Here is a 21175-nt window from a genome sequence, read left to right on the forward strand (position 1 = left end):
TTTGCAGCCTATTTCCATTCTGCCGTGAAGAAAGCATAGAAAGCAAAGACTCGGACACTTTGTCTCTGTGCCTCCTGCACTCCTCTCACTCTCAGAGAGCTTTTCACTCTTGTCTTTTTGTTCACTACTGTTCGCTCTATTTTGGCCTTCTTTGTACCCTTTTCTTCTTCATCATCAACTCAATCTCATCTCTCGTCTCTCTTTTCATTTCAATAGTCGTGATTCTCCTTTACGTCTCACAATCACTCTTCTTTCGCTAAGAGGTTAGTTTTTGTCCTGTAATGGCTTGTTTGTGTGGGGTTTTTATTGCAGAACGACAGCCAAAACAATACAGGAAAAACAATTGCAATGGGTACAGGTCAGAAAACAAAAACATGTTGGACATGTTTCTGTTTCACATGTTAAGAGAACAATTTTTAAAAACAAATTAGAGTTAATGTTTTTCCTCCAAGCGAGCAGCTCGGGTTTAAATCCAGACTGAGGCTTCTTCTCTCCCGAGTTCTGAATCAATCCACAGTCTCTAAAAGTAACGTTTAAAACCCTCAGTTTCTTATCCACCTGCAATCCCTGTTTCAAAAACAATGGCTGCCTTTGTGTGAGCCCATTTTTAACATACAAAATACTGACAGCCCAATGCAAAATGTGTTATATATAGTTATTGTACATAGAGGTAGGCCCCTCAGTGACATATTTTAAAAGAGAAATATACTATACTAGAATCCTGGTGATACTTTGACACTTCTTTGCAGCCAGAGTGTTTGGCCATAGAGACAGAATCATGTCCAGAGAAGGCCTGGAAAGCTCTGCTCTAACTTTTTAACAAAAGAGTGATGAGCTCCAAATAGTTTGATCTGCAGCTCAAACAGGGCTGTGTTCCGTCAGTTGAAGACACATGCCCTGCGGATACAGGTTAAAATAGAAGAGTTGTGGAGAGGGTGGAGGCACAAGAGAGAGGAGGTGAGAGAGGTGTGGAAGACACAGAGAGGGTAAAAGAGTGTTGGATCACACCGGGAACAGACCGAAGAAAAGGAATACTAAGCTGACGTTGGAAAAAAACTGATGAGTCATTTACTGTCAGTTTAAAACTTAGAGTAAATACTAAAATGATTTTATGTTTTTGTCTGAGAGTTGAAAGCTTATGTGACGCCAAAATATGGATGCATTTTACCACCTCTGCCAAGAAGGAAATCCCACTTGATGAGTGTTTTTATATAGCTGTCATTCTTAGAAAAACTCGTTAGAAATGATTTGTACACAAAGATGAATACCTTCTTTTAGTGAAGAAGAACGTAGGGATCTGTGTGTCTTTGTGTGCGTGTGTGTTTGTGTCTCACATATACTGTACATGTGAGCATGTGTATGCGTTTCAAATATGTGGCCACTGATCTTCATAATCCATTTTCTTTGCTCCTCGTCCCTTCTATCTCTTCTCTTTCGACCTGCCATCACATCCCTGTCTCCTTTTCTCCTTCTTGTCTCCTTCATTCTCTATTTTCTACACTTACATTCTCAATCCCATTCTCTGTTTTCTCAGTATATCCCCTTCTCCTTTTCTTCCCAGACCTCATTATCCATTTTCTCACTCTGATTCATACTTTTCCTAGTTTTGCAAAGTTTTTTAACTTCACTGTAACCCTTTCTTTTCAAACACAGGACGTCACAGAACTGCAGTACAAGTCGTCTTTGACTTCATGCACAATTAGTCACAACCGTCCTCTCCTTTCACACATTTTCCTTCCACTTTCTGTCATCTGGCGAAAAGTTCTTTGATGTACAGTAGCTGTTTCACTCATCCATCGGTAATGGCAGTCCGCTCCTAATTAAATCACTCCGCCTCCCTCTGCTCCATGACAGATAGATGAAGTACATGCTGAAGGCTAACCAGCTGTTTTCTCTCTATGTCATTTTTTCTGGCGACGTTGCATCTTAACAATGATATCTATTTTTCTCTATGTGGTTTGCAGAATGTGAAAAACCCATTCTCACATGCTCTCTCGGGAGCTTATCGAAGTGCGTTAAAACTCTAATGTGTAGAGAGAAATGTTATTATTTGAACCCACTTGCCAACACGTGTTCCCACACTGTCATTAAAACAGAGCGGAGAAGATTCTTTTGGTTTGATGCTTCACTTTGTCACCGGCTTCGCTCTACTCGTCCAAAAACCATGCTGTATCTTCATTACTCACTCGCAGAATTCTCAGATATTCCCATTGTGGTCGAAAACTATTAACTATAACTTTTTTTTGTTTACTCTCACACACACTTGTCCCAGTCACTTGTTTTGCCCACATTCTCTTTCTTCTTTTTTCCTCTCATCTGACTCATTATCAGTCCTGCAAAAGCCCTCTACCCTGTTGAGCAGTTCTATTAAATCACATATTTTCCACTTACCTGCTGGGCTGCGATGGATAAAACCTCATACTGCATCACAAACATACACAGCTGTTTACTCTGTAGTCTCTTACATTTGAACTTTCTTTATATTCTACATAGATACTGCACTGTATGTACGTATGTTTTTTACACTCATTACCAAAGAGGTGTGGACAGCCCTGTGACATGTCCAATAATGTGAGCTCTGATCATCTGTACCTGTGAAACACAACAAAGAGGTCGTGAGTGGACTTCACAGAGACGAGCGCAGCAGAAGGAAAAAAAAACGTGCTTGGACGTGTTAAAGCAGTGGAAGACCGTTTGATTCAAGTTCAAAGCCACCAAAGGGAGCTTTTATATCTCTGCTTGCACTCCGGTTAAGTGACACATATGAGGGTGTCTTGCACAGCGTGAATTGAGGTGTGAAACAAGAAAAATATCCAAACATAGCTGACAGTTTCAAAAGACAACCTTTTTTGGGGATGGTTCCCAGAGGCACTCGCAGGTTTGATTTTCTGTCCTTTAAGTTTCCTCTGCCTTTTCTTAGTCAGAACTTTCCTGTTGATAAATCTCTCTTTGACTGACACAATTCCAGGATCACTTTTGGTTGGCTTTCAATGCTTGACGAGTGATTGATTTCTGTAAAAAAAAAAAAAAAAAAAAGACCAGTAGTGAGTACTATATTTGATTCTGTGTGAATGTTAATATATTTACATGCAATCTCATGGTTTTACATGAAAAAGTATTGGCCCATAATCATCACTGTTTACAGTACAATTACTCCTTACCCCACAATCCTCCACATGAAGCCTCTGCTTCTGGGAATACCAACCTCCTCCATCCCCCCTGGACTAAACTCCACATCATGGGAGACCAGGCCATCTGCTCCACCGCTCCTTCTCTTTGGAACGCTCTCCCCCGAACCAGCTAAGGGCAAAACTCACTTTGTTTTTAATTTCTGTAGCACTTTTTTCAAAAATGTAAAGTGCGTTACAATTAAATGTATAATCATTGTTATTACTGCAACACGTACTTCTCGATGTGATCCTGTGCTACAATGCAAGGTTGTCTGTCTCATCACAGATAGCTCAGACCTTGTTTTGCTGGTCTGGAGAAACAGCAGCCACCTTTTTTGGGCCTTGGTCAGCCTCTTTTCTGTCAGAAGGAGCATCACTTCTTGAATTCCTTTTAAGCAGCACTGACCAGTCAAGGGCACCACACAGGGACAAGTTGACAGAGGCAGCTTTGAGGTAGCAGATGATTTCAAACTTATGTCTTTATAAACATTTCATCGACGTGGTCACAGAATGTTGTCTGAATATAAATGTATTAAAAGGACGTACTGTAGCGAAGAAAGAGTTCTCGACACAGAGTGTTAAAGAAGTTGCAGAATGGGCTGATAAAGCTGCTCAGGTAGTATTAATACAATGTGAATTTCCCCAGTGAGAAAAAAATCTGATTGGGTCTTTAATGGTCATTAAAGGATTATCGATCTGTCTAACTGTATCTCTTATGAACTAATCAGTTATTTTATAGAAATCCATTATTTGTTCAGTCAATAAAACATAACGAAACTTGTAAAGCAGGGATGCCTCTTTAACATACTGCCAGCATTCAGAATGTAATGTAAATGTCAATAAAGTTTACAATAGGGTCTGAAAGTGACACAATTGTAAAGTTTTAAATACTTCTGCAAAGTTTGAAACAAAGTTATATTTTGGAAAATATTTCAAATGAACAATTGAATCATAGCCTGTAAGAAAGGGAATGTTCTAAATTCCAATAGTAACTCTGAACGTATTTAGTGAGTGGACAGTTTTTCTTTATGTTTTGGCAGAGAGACTGTAATGCACAGGCTATTTGCTGTGATTGTTTACAAGTTAAAGCTAACATCTTAGCCTCTCTTCCCTTTCTGAAAAATCCAAAATGAATGAAGAGTAGATTTGTCATGCTTCAACATTTCTCCAAAGCTCTATCTGCTTGAAAATCTACACAGCCAAGTCCTTTTACTGACCCAGTTTTTGCATTCATGCAAATAGTAAAGGTACCAAATATTTGCATTTAGGGAAGTTAACCCATTAAACATCTTGGGCTTTCAGTCAAATTAAGCTAAAAATGCAACAGAATGATACGTCATCTGGTGCATTTATGCACCATTGTTTTTAGGGACCGCCTAACCAATATACATGTATATTTGGAAGAGAACAATCAGATACAGATAAACCGGTCAATTTCTTTCTTCTTTGATCTATGTTTTATCTTAAGAGATAGACAAACATGTACACATGGATTGCACTGATTCCTCAAATGCAGTTGTGTTTTTATCATTTGGCAACAGTGGCATGGAAAAAAAAAATTGGGGCAGAACCAGACTCATGTTGAACAGCAATTTGCTACAACTGGGTTGGTTTTGCAGGAAGAGAGATGGGAAGAGGCAAAATCAACAGAGAAACTAACTACAATTACAACAGCAATGAATAGTTCTACAAAATGTAGCAACGAAAGCAGCACTTTAAAGACTTCCATTATGTTCTGTATGATAAAAAAGGCAGTGCTCCTCTGGTGTCAGCCTGTCTTGACTTTATGCTATATTCTCTCTCTTCTTCTTGGCTTGTACTTATTTCAAAACTTTTGTCCTGAGCCCCATCTCCTGATCTTTCTCTTTTTTTTTACTCACCTTTATCCTTTTCTTTCGTCTCTTCCTCAAAGATGCATTGCTTTTCCCTTCTTCTTTCCCCTTTCCTCTCCCCTGTTCTCCTCCTGCTCCTCATTTCCCCCCCCCCCCAAACCTCTGTGTGACAGGTGAGAGAACAGTGACATTTCTCCGGTACTCCTCACCCGTCGCTTCCAATTTCTTTACTTATTTTTCCGACGCTTATCCCCCCCTTCATAACCTCTGTCAAACTGCCCTTCCTACCCTCTCATCTGTTCTTTCTCTCCAGCCCTCCCCTCCTCTCTAATCTACAACGGCATTTGGCAATCTCACTTCTTGCTTCCACACATCCTTTATTTGTGTCCTTTCTTGTCCCTGAGTGTTCTTGGGTTTAAATACTAGATAAGCTTTTAAAATGTCATCGCTGCTCAAAACTTATGACATATTGCGTGAGAGATCCCGAGGGTGTTACTTGAGTTATCAACTATAACTGTTTTTAAAACAGCCAGAAATTAGAAATGGTGTGTGAAGTGCTGTGAAGAAAAAGAGAATGTCTGCTTTCCATTCTCTCCGAAGAGGAAGTGAAGTGCACACTTGTAGGAGTCTGGCCTCATCTATCACCTCTTATACCATAGCAATATTGCTCCCTTTTTTTCCCTTCCCATCCCAATGCCATTTCAACTCGGGCCACCCCGGTATCAGAGCCATACAATTCCCTTTTATCGTACCATCTTCCATGTTAACTCATCCATCTTTCTTACCCTTACTCATTTCCATTTCTCTTCCTTCTCCTCATCTCTTGTCACCCCTCTCTTCTCAAACCTTCTTGTCACTCTTTCTGGCACGCTATCCTCTGATCTTGTTCCTAGCTTTGCAACGCTTCTGTCATTGTCTGCTTAGCTAGCTTTCTTAATCTATATATCGGCTGTCTCTTTACTTATCACCATCCGCTCGCCTTTCCCGCTCCAGATTCCTCACCCTCTTCTCCTATGGCCTCCTTGTGCTCTTTCTTTTGATAGTGTTTTATCCCGCCAAGGGAACAGCTTTGCTGCAACGGCTTTTTGAGGTATTGACATTTCAACTGATATGGGCCTTGTTATCTGTCAGGGCCGTGGCTGGAGTGTAATGGCTCTGTAATTGGATAAAATATCCGATTTTGTCAGGGGTGAGGGATACATTGCAAACTGCCTCAACCTCTATTTTATAATATAACCAACATTTCTCATGACTTCTCCACAATGCTTTGTACTCCTTTACTGTATCAGTTTTTGTGTCCTTTTGCATAAAATCCATCATATAAAGATCAAAGGAGACGGCCGTGACATGACCCGTCCTTCCATCACCCACTCTTTTTTTTATAACCATTTCAAATTAAATTTTGTCACAGGCTCAGCTGTTTGCTGCCCTGGTACATCTTCAGTGTTTGGTTTGTGTACATTTATCTTTATCATGCGCACTTTGTTCATTTTCCTTGTATTTCTTACACTGGTTTGCCTTCTTTGTCTGTTGATGTAATACAGACAACACTGGCATCATGCCATGGCATCATGGCAGATAAAATCCGGTCAGCTGGATCCTGTTCAGCGTTTATTCCTTCCCTTCTGTCCAGGCATTCTCTTTTGTTTCTGCATCATTTAACCTGAAGCCCATTTAACCTGCGAGGTCCAGTGGATTTTTGCCCTGCCTCTGGTATACATCTGGAGGTAGGATATGGGGTACCTTTTGGAGGACACATGGGTGTTTGTCTTGTAATGAAGGCAGAGCCATGAGGTTTCAGGCGAGGACTCAGGGACACTGACTGTCACTGAGTGGATTACAAGACAGAAGCAGCCATCTATTCCAACAGTCAAGGCTGTAGCCAATGAAAATCGCACTGAAAAAAATTGTCCTTTGCTCTTCCACAGATTGTGCCTTTCTTCAAAGCAGTATTTCACAGACGTAGAATTTTTTGAGTAATAACCACATGCAAAAGGGTAAAGAGTTTTATTTACCAAACCTTGGAAGAAGTTAATTGAGACTAATTTATTTGCTAAGCAAACAGATCTGAGCAGTGAAAATGTCAGTGAGTGTTCCCCCACAGTAAACTTTCACTTTAACCTGCTCTCAAGGATGCACATAATGAAGCACCTTCGCTGTTTGTAAATCAGTTGGAGATAATCAGATGTGACAGTCAGTAATAAAAGGATTGAATTTGTTCTTGTGTTTTCATATATTTACATATCTGGGAAATGTGCCATCCCTTTTTGACTCCTTTTAAGAAGAAGAAGTTACACTTTATTAATCCCACGAGGGGAAATTCGGTTTTTTACACTCTGTCTAATGACACACACATAGGCCGAGATACACACTCATGCACAAACAGGGTTCCAGTGACATGCATTAATGGAGAGGTCTCAGAGTGAGGGGGCTGCCCACAGCGAGCGCTCCAGAGCAGTTTTGGGGTTCGGTGCCTTGCTCAGGGGCACCTCGGCAGTGCTCAGGAAATGGACTGGCACCTCTCCAGCTACCAGACCAATTTCCGGACTTGGTCCGTGCCGGGACTTGAACCGGCGACCCTCCGGTTCCCAACCCAAGTCCCCTACAGACTGAGCTACTGCCGCCCCAAGCACTTATATATAGATAGATAGATATATATAGATATATATATATATATATAGATATATATATATAGATAGATATATTGTATGACAACATTTTAATGTTATATCTTATCCTTTGCTGCATTTCAGCTTAATCTACACATTTCTACACGACTCTGAAATGTCACATTATGTCCTCAATACCAACATTTTAAAGGAATCTGTGTCTGCTGTGTTGGAGGGTGAATTGGTACATAACAAAGGCGAAATTAAAGGAGAGGTTGTTTTGTCAGAGGGTCACATTAAACCAAGGAAACATAGATAAAGATTATCTTGAGTTGAGAGAGTGACAGAGAGAGAGTGACCGAGAGTTATGAAGGCCAAAAACAGAAATTTCACTTTGTCCTATATGACACGTGAGCCTATTGCAAGAAATTACCACCCACCAAATACAGTACCAGTACCACATCAGCAGCTGCACACAATTAACAAAGGACGGCAATTCCTTGAACCTCCTATGCTTTCTGGGTTGCGTACAGCTCAATTGAAGAAGCAATCAATGAGCAAAAAAACTTCTGAAGTTATCATTGATATCCTCCTGATCCTTTGTTATGTGGCCACTGCTATCTCTTAAAGTAGTGATCAATGGTAGGGCTTTTGTCTGCGTTGCTTTAGGTGGTATGCCAGCATTTTTCCTGCCCTTTCTCTATTTTCACGATGCAAAAGCAGACAAGTCTTTGCTTGTATCTTGGCCTTGTATCTTGGCCTTCAAAAATAATTCCTGGTTGACAAGTATTCTTTGAATTTCACATTTTAAATAAAGCTTATTAATCTTCGACAACACATGAGCTTTCCAATGTAGCTTGTCTTTTATATAACCCTAACCCCCCATATGCAAAACCCTTAATAAAACATTGCGTCCCACACTTACTCCAATACCTTTTTGTGATGTGTACGCCAATATCTATGAACCAATTGACAACTTTTGACAATGATAAATGCATCCTGTAGCAAGGGTCAATGTTTTCAGGGAATTCAGTGTATCCAGAGGTCCATCCATCCATAAAGTCCTTTTCCTGGCATTGCATTTGTGTAGTTGGTGGAATAACACTGATGCTAATATTTTGTTAGCTTAAACTACACTTTCTTTTTGTCCTTCCCATTTATAGTTTATCATCACACCTGATAATAATCTACATGAATCCAGTGGGTTTTGTAGGAGCTAAAAGGTTGAAATGGTGTTGGTTCAGTCCATTGATTGGCATACTGCTGATACCCATTGACACATTTCAGACTGTATTAGAGGCAGATATTGATCCCGTATCAGTATGGGAAAAGCTCCAAAAGCAGCCCCCTGTTGCCCTATGTTTACCACCTGTCTAGAGCTGGACGGCCCTAACTCAGCCTGAACATGCCAAAGGTAGTCCGTGATAAAAAGATTGATTGAAGAGGCAAAAATACTTATTTTTTTAATTTTTTTTATTATTTATACCTTGACCAAGCCATTTGGCCTTACAAAATATCACAGACCAGACACTGATAAATAAAAGTAAAAACTCTGAACACAACCTTTGACTTCTCACTCATTATTTAAATGTCACCGTCTCTTCAGGTGCTGGAGGATGGTCACCTTTAGATAGTGACCATTATCAGTGGCTTCAGGTGGACCTTGGTTCCAGAAAGCAAGTTAGTGCCATTGCAACACAGGGACGCTACAGCAGCTCTGATTGGACGACACGGTACCGTCTCCTCTACAGTGACACGGGAAGGAACTGGAAACCATATCACCAAGATGGCAACATTTGGGTGAGTGAACAATATGCATGTGTACGTGTGGGTGTGAAGGTTGAAAATGTGTTTGCATAAAAGCAATAGTCAAGGTATATGTCTCTAGTTGTGGTGAAATAGATTACGCTTGACCTGTAGTCCATTTGAATCACCCCCTACAGTTCAGGTAGCATGCTGTCTGTGGATCGATGGAAAAGTATAAAAATGTGTTTTCTGTTGCTTTTTTTATGGATTGCATATTAAGATGAAAAACTTTGATAATAAATTAAATATACAGAAACTGAATATATTGACTTTATAAAGACTATAATAATAAATTAATTTTACCTTTTTTTGTAAATATCAAAAAACTGCTTTTAAAGTTACTGTAGCCAACATGGGTATAGGTTTCAATTTAGATAAAAACACTTGAATTAACAGCAAATCAGCTGCAAATACATTAACAATGCCAAGCAACAAACCACATATACAAATGAAACAGGAATACTTAATAGGAGTGAAACACATGGGCATTTATAAGACAGTAATTTATTAAGAAGATATTTAATATAGAATTGGTCGTAGTTCAGGGTTAGCATCCTTGAAATGCCTGGTAGCCTGAGAAGAGCACTCTATCCGTACTGAAATGAGACACTCTAATCAAGAGAGGACTTCCTGTTTGCATCAGAAGCTTCTCATGCCCTTGCTTTCCTTTCTACCTCACTAAGTGCCACCCCTGTCACATAGCAATCTCGACAGCTGAACAAGCCATTTTAACTAATGTCAAGTAACTTAACCTGTTAATAGAAAGAAAGGCTCCTTTCATTCTTTAACTTTGCAAGCTATTCAACTTAATCCAAACCTGTGCTTACATTTAAAAATGTGTTACTCAGTCACTTGAAAGTCTGCCATCTGTTGAAATTGGTGCACAATTAATCTCTATGTTGGCCGAGGAAAGATGCACTGGATGGATCCTGGCCCAGGCAAAGAGGGGATGCATTTGTTGGTCACATTGAAAGGAAACTTTGAAATGGAGCAGCCTGCAATGCATGTCTTGTGTTGCAATAGCTGGGCACACATCCATTTGTAGTTAATCACCACTATTATATTCTTATGAATTTTTAACAAGGGCTTCCATTTTAAAAAAGATTATCAAAACCTCTAAATTTGGTTCGTGTTTACCTCCTGTACTTTAAGACGGCTTATTAAGGACCGAGCCAGAATGCCCATCTCTGTGTGAAATGTAGGACCCCTAGTGAACAGACAGTTGTGGTGTATTGAAAATGTTTCTGTCATTTGTAGATTTTTAATATCCACATGTGTAATTAAGAACTCAAATGCAGCTACACTGCAAAAGCTGATGCGTTGTTTTTTTTTTTTTTTATTAATTAACCATTTGACTACGATCAAAGAACTACTTTGTTAAAAGGGCACAAGCAGGACAAACACAGCACTATCAACTTTGACTTTCTACAGTCTAAAGTGATTCTGCTAATTACAACTTGTCCAGTGTGTGTTTTTTATTGTTTTTGTTTTTTTGCATCTATAGATTTAGGTAGATACTAGGTTCTGCCTTTAACCACAAACCACTACGTAATTATTCTCCCTAAAAGTACAGCAAGAAATATTTGCATTGAAAAACATGGATCCAAACAGTGAGACAAAATAACATTCTGAAGAGTTTTCTGTACTACATCATAATCGCTTGCAGACTATTTTTTATTCACAAGTGTTTTTCCTCTGCCATTAACCCAGACTCAATACCTCTATTATTTCTGCAAATACTCCAAAACACATTCATCTCTTGGATGTTCTTATAACTGGAGCAGACTTTTTTTGTAAATGTAGGACATATATTGCTTTTTAATTTATGGCCTTTAGATCTCAAAATATTGCAGATACACAGCCAATAACCTTAAGATGTGTATGCCATCAATCACGCCCTCTACACACACATACACATACACACACACACACACACACACACACACACACACACACACACACACACACACACACACACACACACACACACACAAGCAATTTGTTTTTCTGTGTCCCATCTTAGTTAAAAACAGGCTTTTGCACACACACACACACATGCATGCACACACACTTGTGCTCATGCTAGGGCTTAAACTTTGACCCTTTATTGAAGTGTGCGTGTACCCATTCATAAAATATGTAGCGATCATTTTTTGAACTATCAGTGCTATGAGTCAAAAGGTTATGGTAGAGCGCTTAAGCCTTCTTAGTGTCCACACACAAACACACTCACACAGAGCCACAATCAGACCTCCTTTCAGTCCATTCATTCATATTCAACTCAATCTCATTCACTACTGGATGAGGTTCACATGAGAGAAGAACCCACCTGTCCTGCATTGTTGTGCAAGAAGGTTTTATTCAGGAGCAATTTGCCACCAATCACAGCCTGCCATTACTTCTCACTGATCACTTAACACTTTCACTTTCAAAATAAGAGGGTCTGTCATAGCTTGTTCTTACTGATTAACTGGGAAAGTATCATCAGTAAAAACCTGGCAAAATATTGTATTTTAAAGCCTCACTTATGTTGAGTCTACTACTGTTGAGTCCCAATGACATAGACACACTACTGTGATGACTAAAATACCAAATGATATGACAGATGCAACGCCTTAGAGACGATCAATACTTGCAAACTTGGTTTAATCATTTTTGAAATGCACACAAATACGGGAACAATTGTTTGTTTGATCTCACAGATTACTGCAAATTTGTCATATATTTTCAGTCTTAATTGACTAATTACAGTTGATCCATAATATATCATGAGACGCAAGCAGTCCATATTGGCAAACAATCCAAAAGGAGGAAAGGTAAAAGCAGGTTGGAACCAGGCAGAGGTTTTGGAGAACGCATAACATCACAGGCAAAGTCACAGAACCACAGGGATCTACAGCTAAGTGTACAGATACACTGCTATGCTGCTTTTATTCAACAATACAACCTGCCCTTAACAGCTGTAACAATAAAATACTTGAACTGAAGAGTGAAAACACAAGACATAAAATAAAATCAACATCAGATCAAGAAAGGATCTTTTGAGATTAACACCAACATAAAATATTTGTTAAGCCGTGCTTGGAAATGTGTGTTTTACCATGGATCATCACTTATTGTTTTTGTTTTTTGTGTGAACTTAATACCTAAAGAGTGCATTCAACTACATAATGAGCTCCATCCTTTTAGTCATCTGGGTGACACGTTTATCTAAAGGTGCTGACATTGTAGGGGGAAAGAGAAGAAAGTTAGTTAACATTAGTGCAAAGGAAAACTGACTTCTGCTGCAGCCTGATAATTAATTATTAGATATTTCATGCAGGTTAATTGATTTCCCTAATCAGGTCTCAGAGGAACTTGCTGCTTGCGGTCATGTGTTGTATATCATTTTTACAGCTTTTCTCTTCCACATCGATAAAAAGTCCACTTAAAGTTTCCGCTCTTTTTCTTGATCCACTGCCGTGACTTCACAAGTCTCAGACGTCAGACTTTTTAATGTCACTTCACTCCGCTCTAGATAAGAGTTGTATAGGAATTAAAAACTGCTGAGTGTGAATAATGGGGACAATCACTTTACAACAGATAGAGAGGACAATTCCCTTGTGGCTTATTGAAGCCTCTTATGGTACAACTCAGTGACTGCTTTCAAAGTTTTAGAGGAATGTCATGAACAAGAACACAGGGGTCTTTCCATCCAGGAATATCCTCTTGTGGATTTGTTCAAAAGTTTGAGGAAAGTCTATGGTTTCCGTCTTTTCTGCATTAACCTCTCCCACACAAGAGTGCCTGTTACCACTTCAGAGACCAGTCCATTCCATGGAGATGAGTTGATCTTCTGTTGGCTTTTTTTTTTTTATTATTATTCACAAGAAACTCAAGACAAACAAGTTATACCAAGTCTTCAAGGACCTACACTAGGATCCTGTTTGTGGACTTTAGCTCTGCGTTTAACACCATCAGTTTTCACTTTGCACTTTTCGCAAGAGGCCCAGAATTCATAAACAAAACCACATATGTGCAAAGATCGTTCAATCATTGGACAAAAAGGTCTGGGGCGGGGTAAAGCGGTAATCGCAAAATGAAAGTAAACAATCATGGAGAACTTGTGTGCTGAACTCTCTGTCCTGGTATTGAACAATTTGGGCAACAATTACATCCGTTTAGTATAGGTACGAACATTATTTCCCCTAATGCGCGAGGCAACTGGAGCCTGTTATGTCCAAAAAGGTGTATGGTTTTTAGAACTGAGATGGAGTGAGGTCTGGTTGCTTTCACACCTCAAATGAACCATACCAGGGTTCGTTTGGAAGAAAACCGAGACCACCTCTTCAGCTGGGTCTCGGTCCGGCTTTTTGGTGCGCACCCGTGTATTCACACCTACCCAAAAGTTCCACACCAGTTTGTTTCAAGTGAACTAAACAAGGTAGGTGTGAATACACCCTTACATTTTGAAGTTTAGTTTTAACTAGTAATCAATTGTTGTAAAAAAAAAAAAGAGGTTTTAAATGATGATTAATGGATCCAATAATGTGACGCTGTGTACACCAGATTAGTAGAGTGGTGGAGGAGCAGTGAGGGGAAACGTAACAAATATTTACACATTTGCATTGGAAGACTGTAATGAACGCTGGTCCATCTTTATATGCAGTCAATAATTCATGACAAAATACAGGATTACATTCAACCCTTATTGAAAATTATTTGATTTACAAGTTTTAAAACCAAGGTTTCACTCTTATTTGTAACTTTTTTTTCAGATTTGTGTCTTAAATGTTTATACTATTTACTACAACTGATTTTCTTTTTTTTTTTTTTTCTTTTTTTTTCAAAAACATACAAACACAAAAACAACCACCCACAAGACCTCAAACACACATTTCTCCATTGCTTGTTTTGTCCTGTAAACTTATCAATAAAAACAAAAGACCAGACCAGGCTGGACTGATTTCCCCTGCCTCTCTTTGAAAGAAGCAGGCATACACAACATGCCAGACTCTGGGCTGGTCTGAAACAAGGTCCAGCTGCAACAAGGAAACAACAGAAAAAAAGCTTTCACTTGTTGTTTGTAAGTATCTGGAGATCGGTTTTCTGGAAAGGCCTGTCTCCGGCTGTCAAAACAAAAACACAAACCCAGAGAGAAATGTTGAAGAAAGATGGCGAGTTGCTGAAAAACTAGATAATAGTTGTATAACTGTGCCAGGATTGTTTTATGGGATGCAAACAAGCCAACATTCACGTGAGTCTTACAAACAAAGCAAGTGATGTGTACTAGTGTTTGTGAGAGACTCTTTAGACACCAGGGCTATTCATTGAGCAGCTATAGTAAATTGATTTGCTTGATCGTTAGTGAATGACATCAGCCCTGAGGGCCAAACGCACAACAAGGAGAGCAGCTAGCGCTCTTAGCTTTCCTCATTATTTCTACTTTCCCTTTATTGCTTTTCCTCCACTAATATTACAATAACATTTTTCTGATTTTGACTCAAGGTTTTATTTAAAATTGTTGCACACACACACAACAATACCCAAATTACTTATTGGTTTGCTCGATAATGATTTGACTTTAAAGTATAAGGAATTAAATGGGTGACGAGGCAGACTTTTGTGCAGTGTTCAGCATCCATAAGATTGTTTTCTTTTTTAGTCTTCATCCTCCTCCTCTTCCTTCTTTTCTCGTCACTATCCCTCCTTGTGCCCTCCACTCCACTCTGCATAGTCTTGAATTGAATTGAGCTGTTTATTCAGCCAAGCAAGATACGTGGCAAATAGGTGTATGAACACAGTTAGATCCAAAAAAAGAAGCACAGGGGCATTGGGCTGTTAGTGCATGGAGACCCAAACGATTTCGAGCTCCCTCCCTTTATCTCTCTCTCCCTTTATCTCATAGAGTTATAAAGGGATGGGACACGGTAGAAACAATGTTTTTTAATGTTTTATTTCAAACTATGAAATGATCTTACAGGTGATTTGAATGTTTCAGGAAGATTTTAATGGCAAGGTGATGTGTGAGTGGTTGTGTGTATATGTGCCTTCTATATGTGCTTTTGTGTGCGCATACAAATTGATCCAGTTGCGCCTTTTTGTGCTTCAAATCCTGAGCCAGTACCACAGGCACTTTGGAAACAGAATAGTGTGTGTGTGTGTGTGTGTGTGGGGGGGGGGGGGGGGAGGGGGGGGTATAGAGACTCAAAGATTTAGAAATAAAAACGTGGGGTGGGATTATCTGTCACTTTACTGAAAGCTTTGGAAATGGCCTCAGTTGATGTGGACTGGTGCCATTGGCAAATGACCAGATGTAGCTTGGTGTACTCAAATACCTCCCACTTTTATGTAGCTGTTTTGTTGCAAGCTGACTAGCACTGCTCTGCTAGCTCTCCATATAGCCTACATGAAGGGGATGTATTGAAGGAAAAAGTGAAGTACTTGTGATTTTATTCCATTTGATATCTTGTGTGCTTTTTTTGCACGCAGATTGCATGTAACGTAAAAACAAAAAGTTCCAGAGATATGACCATTTTTCTATAAATTTGCTTTTTTGTAAACAATATAGTAGATGATGTTTCTGCAGGGACGGATTTAAGAGAGTGCACTAAGTAAATGTGTAGAGCAAAATGTTAATAAGACGGGGGGCTGTAAACCTCATCACAAGCCTCAGTGAGTCTCTGGAGAGCCTGAAATCAGCTTAAATATGAAGCGATGTGAACAGGGAGTGTCTGACATCTACACTGAGCTGGAAACAAGACACAGTTTCCTCTTCCAACCCCTGCAGTCAGAGAGTGTTATGGCAGACACATTAGATATTTAGAGTCATAATTATTATGCATGATTTGCAAGTCTGCACCTTTGGGCAGGAAGTGATGAGTGGAACAAATACATATGCTCTTATTCCTAAAGCTGCTTGTTGGACTGCCGACTTGTGGCTTTGATAAATTTAATTTAAATGTGTATGTGTGTGTTTACAGGCCTTCTCTGGGAACTCCAACTCTGAAAGCTCAGTTCGCCATGAGCTGCAGCAGGGATTTGTGGCACGCTTTCTACGCCTTGTGCCGCTGGACTGGAGTGAGGAAGGACGGATCGGTCTGCGTATAGAAGTGTACGGCTGCTCGTACTGTGAGTGGAGACACTTGCACACACAGACAAATACAGTCTAAATTCATCTCTTTCTAATTTATCACTCTTGTAAATAAAGGTTGTCTGGATTATGTTCACTGACAAGAGTTAGAGTGAAATAAAAAAACGCATTGTTGTACAGTGATAAAGGCATGAGCTGCAAAGCTGCAGGGAAAAGGCAGTCCTGATGTTAAGGGCCTTTAGTTTAAAGATCTACCAGGACAGAGGAGAGAAATCTCCAACAGTTAAGGCCTTCAAGGTGTGTTTAAAAAAGCAGCAGAAATGTGTGTTGTGCTTGTGAAACGGGCTTTATAGAGCTTCACATGCTGAACGAGCATAAACTCTCCCAAATCCATGCCCTGAGGAACTCATCATCTTTTTACAGTAGCTGCTGCCCATCTTCCCCTTCCCAGCAAAAGAAAGGTCAGGGCTTTCTTCTTAATAGTGGAATAGTGAAAACATATATTGTGCTGTGGTATAAGTTGCTTTCCGAACTATTGTTTCGGTCAACTAGCAACTTGCGCTGTTTATATGTGCCTACTCCATTTGCTCTGCAGCCTACCACGGGGCAAGCATGGTGTACTCCACATCATTTCTGGAAGGCCTTTTATGTGGCCACTGCGATCAGCGCTTTAGTCAAATACAGTACTGATATGAACAGCCAAAATCTTTATGTTATAGGCAATTAGGAATATTTGGTTAATTCAAGTTTAAACGTGCTCCACAGAACACAAACAAAACTCTTAAAAAAACCTTGCAAAAATATGCAGTGCACACTAAGAGACTGATGGACACACACACACACACAGGCATGTATCATCCAGGGAACTGACTCTCCTTCCAGCCGTTTCACTCTCATCCTATTTAAGGCTGCCAAATTGATTTTGAGAACACTTTTCAATTAAATCTCTGAATAAATTAACATTATAAGGGAAACATATACATCCTTCATTCTGGAGATGGGATTGTCTTGTGTGGATACATCTGAGTGTCTATATGTGAATGCAAGGGCGTGTATTACATTCCAGTCAGTCTTCACCTCTTTGATTATATTTATCCTATTCATTTACTTCCAATCTAAGAAGAAAAGCAAGTCAGTAATAAGGATGATGATGAGAGGTGGTGCAAACACAGAGATTCCCAAGTGTATGCACAAAGCAAGAAAAGATGATTACATATGATCAAACCTGCAGAGGCACTGCAGTAAACTATATGCAAACATACAGAAGCAACACATACAACAAGGTGTGGATGTTGTTCATCGACATGAAGAGTTCAGGTGAAGGCACCATGTAGTAAAATAGCATAAACTCAATATGTAACAATACATTTCTTAGGCACCTCGTGAACAGAGGCTACAGTCCCTTTTACACTGGTCGAAGGTTTGATTCATGCTGTTTGGGGCATGCATATATACATTCATGTAGTTCTTCTCTAACATCTGATTTACAAGTTTAAATTTTTTAGAGAAGTTTAGATCTAATGTATAATATTTAAAAAAAGGGGTAAAAACAACCAGATTGACAATTAAGGCTCTTGCAGTGTTTAGTAGCAAATAAGTCAAGAGTAGGAACAGGGGCAGGGACGTTATGAAACATTACAATCATGAAAGCGTCATGAATCGTGTTATCGTCTTTTATCATACCGACAAAAGACTCTGTGCTGCGGTTAGCTGAAGTGGTGGGACATGAATACTGCTGTGACTTTTTAAGTCAATCTCTCAAGTCAATCCTGCTGACTCTGACTCCAAAGCGAACATTGCAGGGGGGTTTTTGGCTTCACTTTCGTAAATTTGGAGGAGGTGGAGATGTATCATCCATCTGTATATACAACCAATGATACATATATGTAGTTTCTGAAAGCTATGAACATTCTCCGCCACTCCTTTAAAATTGTTCGATGAGAGCACATGCTAACGCCTCAGAGAATAGTGATAACACGGACAGACAGAGACACTTACAAACATCTGCACCTGTACGCCCACAATCCCCCATGTTTGCTCGCTCATGATTGCACTAGCACTGCTCCTTTCAGAAAATGAGAGGTCAGACGTTTGTCTGTTTATCTGCACACCTCAGAGCTGAAGAGTTCTGTTAGTCGACTTCCTCTAGATTTTTTCCTGATCTATCAATGAAAGAGAAAAGAAGTGAAAGTGTTGTGCAATGACAAAGAGAGGATGAAAGAAGAACAAAGACAAGTAGTAGGAGGAGAGAGAGGTAGATAAATATAGATGCTGTGCTCTCAGCAAAATCACCAAATATGGTTGTAGGTCATAATTTGGGGGGTTTGGAAATGTATCATTTTTAAATGCAACACCATATTATGACTCATTTGGGATTCTGCAATCACAAGACTGTGTTTATGCATTTGTGCCAGAGAGGGAGCCTATAAAGGGTCCTGATCAAACATGCTGTGGAATTTACATGCTTATTTCAATTTTGATTAACAGAGGATCAACAGAAAATCAATTATTTCACAAATGAGTCATGAAAAGGTGGTGCTGGATGTGAGTGAAGAAAAGCAAGGCTACAGATTTAATTTCCTATACAAACACAATTATTCTCATGCAGGAAGAATTTCAAAGGAAGCAAACGTGTCATGTCTCACTTTAACCTTGGTCCTGTCTGTTATAGTGGAAACCTGCTGGGTCGATGATGTTTTATTAACAATGGCAATGACACTGAAAGGAATTTAAATCATATTGTTTATGGATTGGATGAATATCCTTTAAACAAAATGTAGCATAACACAAATTTTCAATCGAAACAAAAACAATAATTATGGAAAAAGTATCAAGTTATAACTTCAGAAAATATCCAATTAGATTTATAGATCATAACCATTTTTTCATGCTTGTTGGTGGAAGTTGATAGTGTGGCATCCAAAATAAAAGCTCACTGTTTCGATTTTATTAAATTGAACAGAAGTTGGTCCAACAGAGAAATAAGTCACGAAAAGAAATTTACTTACCAACTTCCAATTATAATTTTTTTTCAACAGAATGAACATTTACCAATTACTAAAAAGCAAAAAATTCCTTTATTAAAATATTGGTGGGTGTGCTGTGATATCGTTTTCTACTGAAAGTCACATAAATTGCTGTTTCACCAATGACAAAAGTTTCAAAGGATTACATTTATGTCTTTCCATTATAAACATTTCGACATCAGTTCAGTCCACCCCAACTTCACCTTGACATGATGTCATAAGTGAGTGATTTTATTAGCAGAAAAAAATGATGTGCAGGACTATCGTGACACATCTGTGTGTAAGCCTATGTCAGAGAGATCTGTATAATTGTGGCAGCATATTGGAAGGTGCAGGGGCCCTGCAACATGTGTAGTAGAGTGGGTACAGTCTGACACTGTGGACTCTTTCTTCAGTGGAATTGGCGTTGCTACTTTCTGATCAATGTGGTTGTCAAATGCACACAACTGAGAGGGTGAGTTCGTTTAAAAATGAGTTCGGGTCAAGCACATTGGTTATTAAATTTAACTGCACAGTCAGGTGTTGTTAATTAAGGCTGATTCAGCCTCTTCTTTGAGTGAAGCCTGAAGGCAGAGCTCCTCCCAACATCTAATCAGCTTATTAAGTGAAAACACCTGGTGATGTCTTGGGCTTATAGTTTTTACATAATTTGAGGTGAGCATGATTTTTTTATTGAACATCTTGAGAATTTAGTTATGAACATTATCAAACGCTTAAATTGTTATTGGACTTAAAACATGCAAGTTTTTACTCTTCAAATTTTCAGCATGATTCTGTCAGAGGTTTTGAATACATGGCAATCCAATACAATAATCACTCATAATAATCACACATTAACTCATGACATTGTATTCACTTGACTCGTGCTCTTTTCCAGTGTAAGATGAGGTTTCTCCTTATCTGCAGTCACAGTTGACATCAATAATCTTTTATCCCTTTTCTGTTTCCCTTGTAGGGGCTGGTGTGATCAACTTTGACGGACAAGGCGTCATCTCGTACCGTTTTAAGGTAGAATTTAAAACCTTTATTAAGAGCAATTTTGACAATTGTGTATGAAGCCATGTGGTTTTAGAACAGTTACACTGTGAATCGTCAAATAGTCCTCTGTAGGTGTATATGGGAAAGAAAAACTATTCAAATCAATTCAAAAAACTATTTGTCCCCGGGGGGCAATTCAAGGGCACACAGAGCAGCACATAATGACAGTGCAACTACACTAAAACATTTAACCTATCAACAAAGAATAAAGTGTCAAAGAAGAATAAGTGTCAAGAGTGTTAGTACAAAGTTAGAATACAATCACAGAGTTCGGTACAAGGAGTACCAATAAAGTGTCAAGATGGTAATTGTGTTTGTTGTTTATGTTGTTTTTCTATTGAACTGTAAAAATCCCTAATTTTGTCAATGTTAAGAGTTTGAAAAAGTGCCACCTATGGTGTTAAACAACTATTCTGTGTTTCCTTTTACTTACTTCCCAGGTGAAGAAAATGAAGATCATTAAAGATGTGATCGCATTGAGGTTTAAGACGTCAGAGAGCGACGGTGTGATTCTTCATGGAGAGGGCCAGCAGGGAGACTACATTACCCTGGAGCTTCACAAGGCCAAACTACTGCTGCAGATAAACCTGGGTGAGCAAACAAGCATGTCATTTATTTACGA

At 39.2% G+C, this 21175-nt stretch overlaps 1 protein-coding gene across 2 annotated transcripts in view; it reads left to right on the plus strand.

Moving 5' to 3' along the window:
• The window catches only part of LOC306835012 (contactin-associated protein-like 2), a 214968-nt gene that overhangs the window by 96374 nt on the left and 97419 nt on the right, over nucleotides 1–21175 (plus strand). For both annotated transcript variants that reach the window (XM_079361381.1, XM_079361382.1), the window contains exons 3-6: nucleotides 9218–9411; nucleotides 16380–16527; nucleotides 20471–20523; nucleotides 20994–21144. In XM_079361381.1, the coding sequence (XP_079217507.1) occupies nucleotides 9218–9411; nucleotides 16380–16527; nucleotides 20471–20523; nucleotides 20994–21144 (546 nt within the window). The remainder of the gene's footprint in view (nucleotides 1–9217; nucleotides 9412–16379; nucleotides 16528–20470; nucleotides 20524–20993; nucleotides 21145–21175) is intronic.

The sequence above is a fragment of the Symphodus melops genome (assembly GCF_947650265.1).
Source record: "Symphodus melops genome assembly, chromosome: 14".
NCBI classification, from domain to species: domain Eukaryota; kingdom Metazoa; phylum Chordata; class Actinopteri; order Labriformes; family Labridae; genus Symphodus; species Symphodus melops.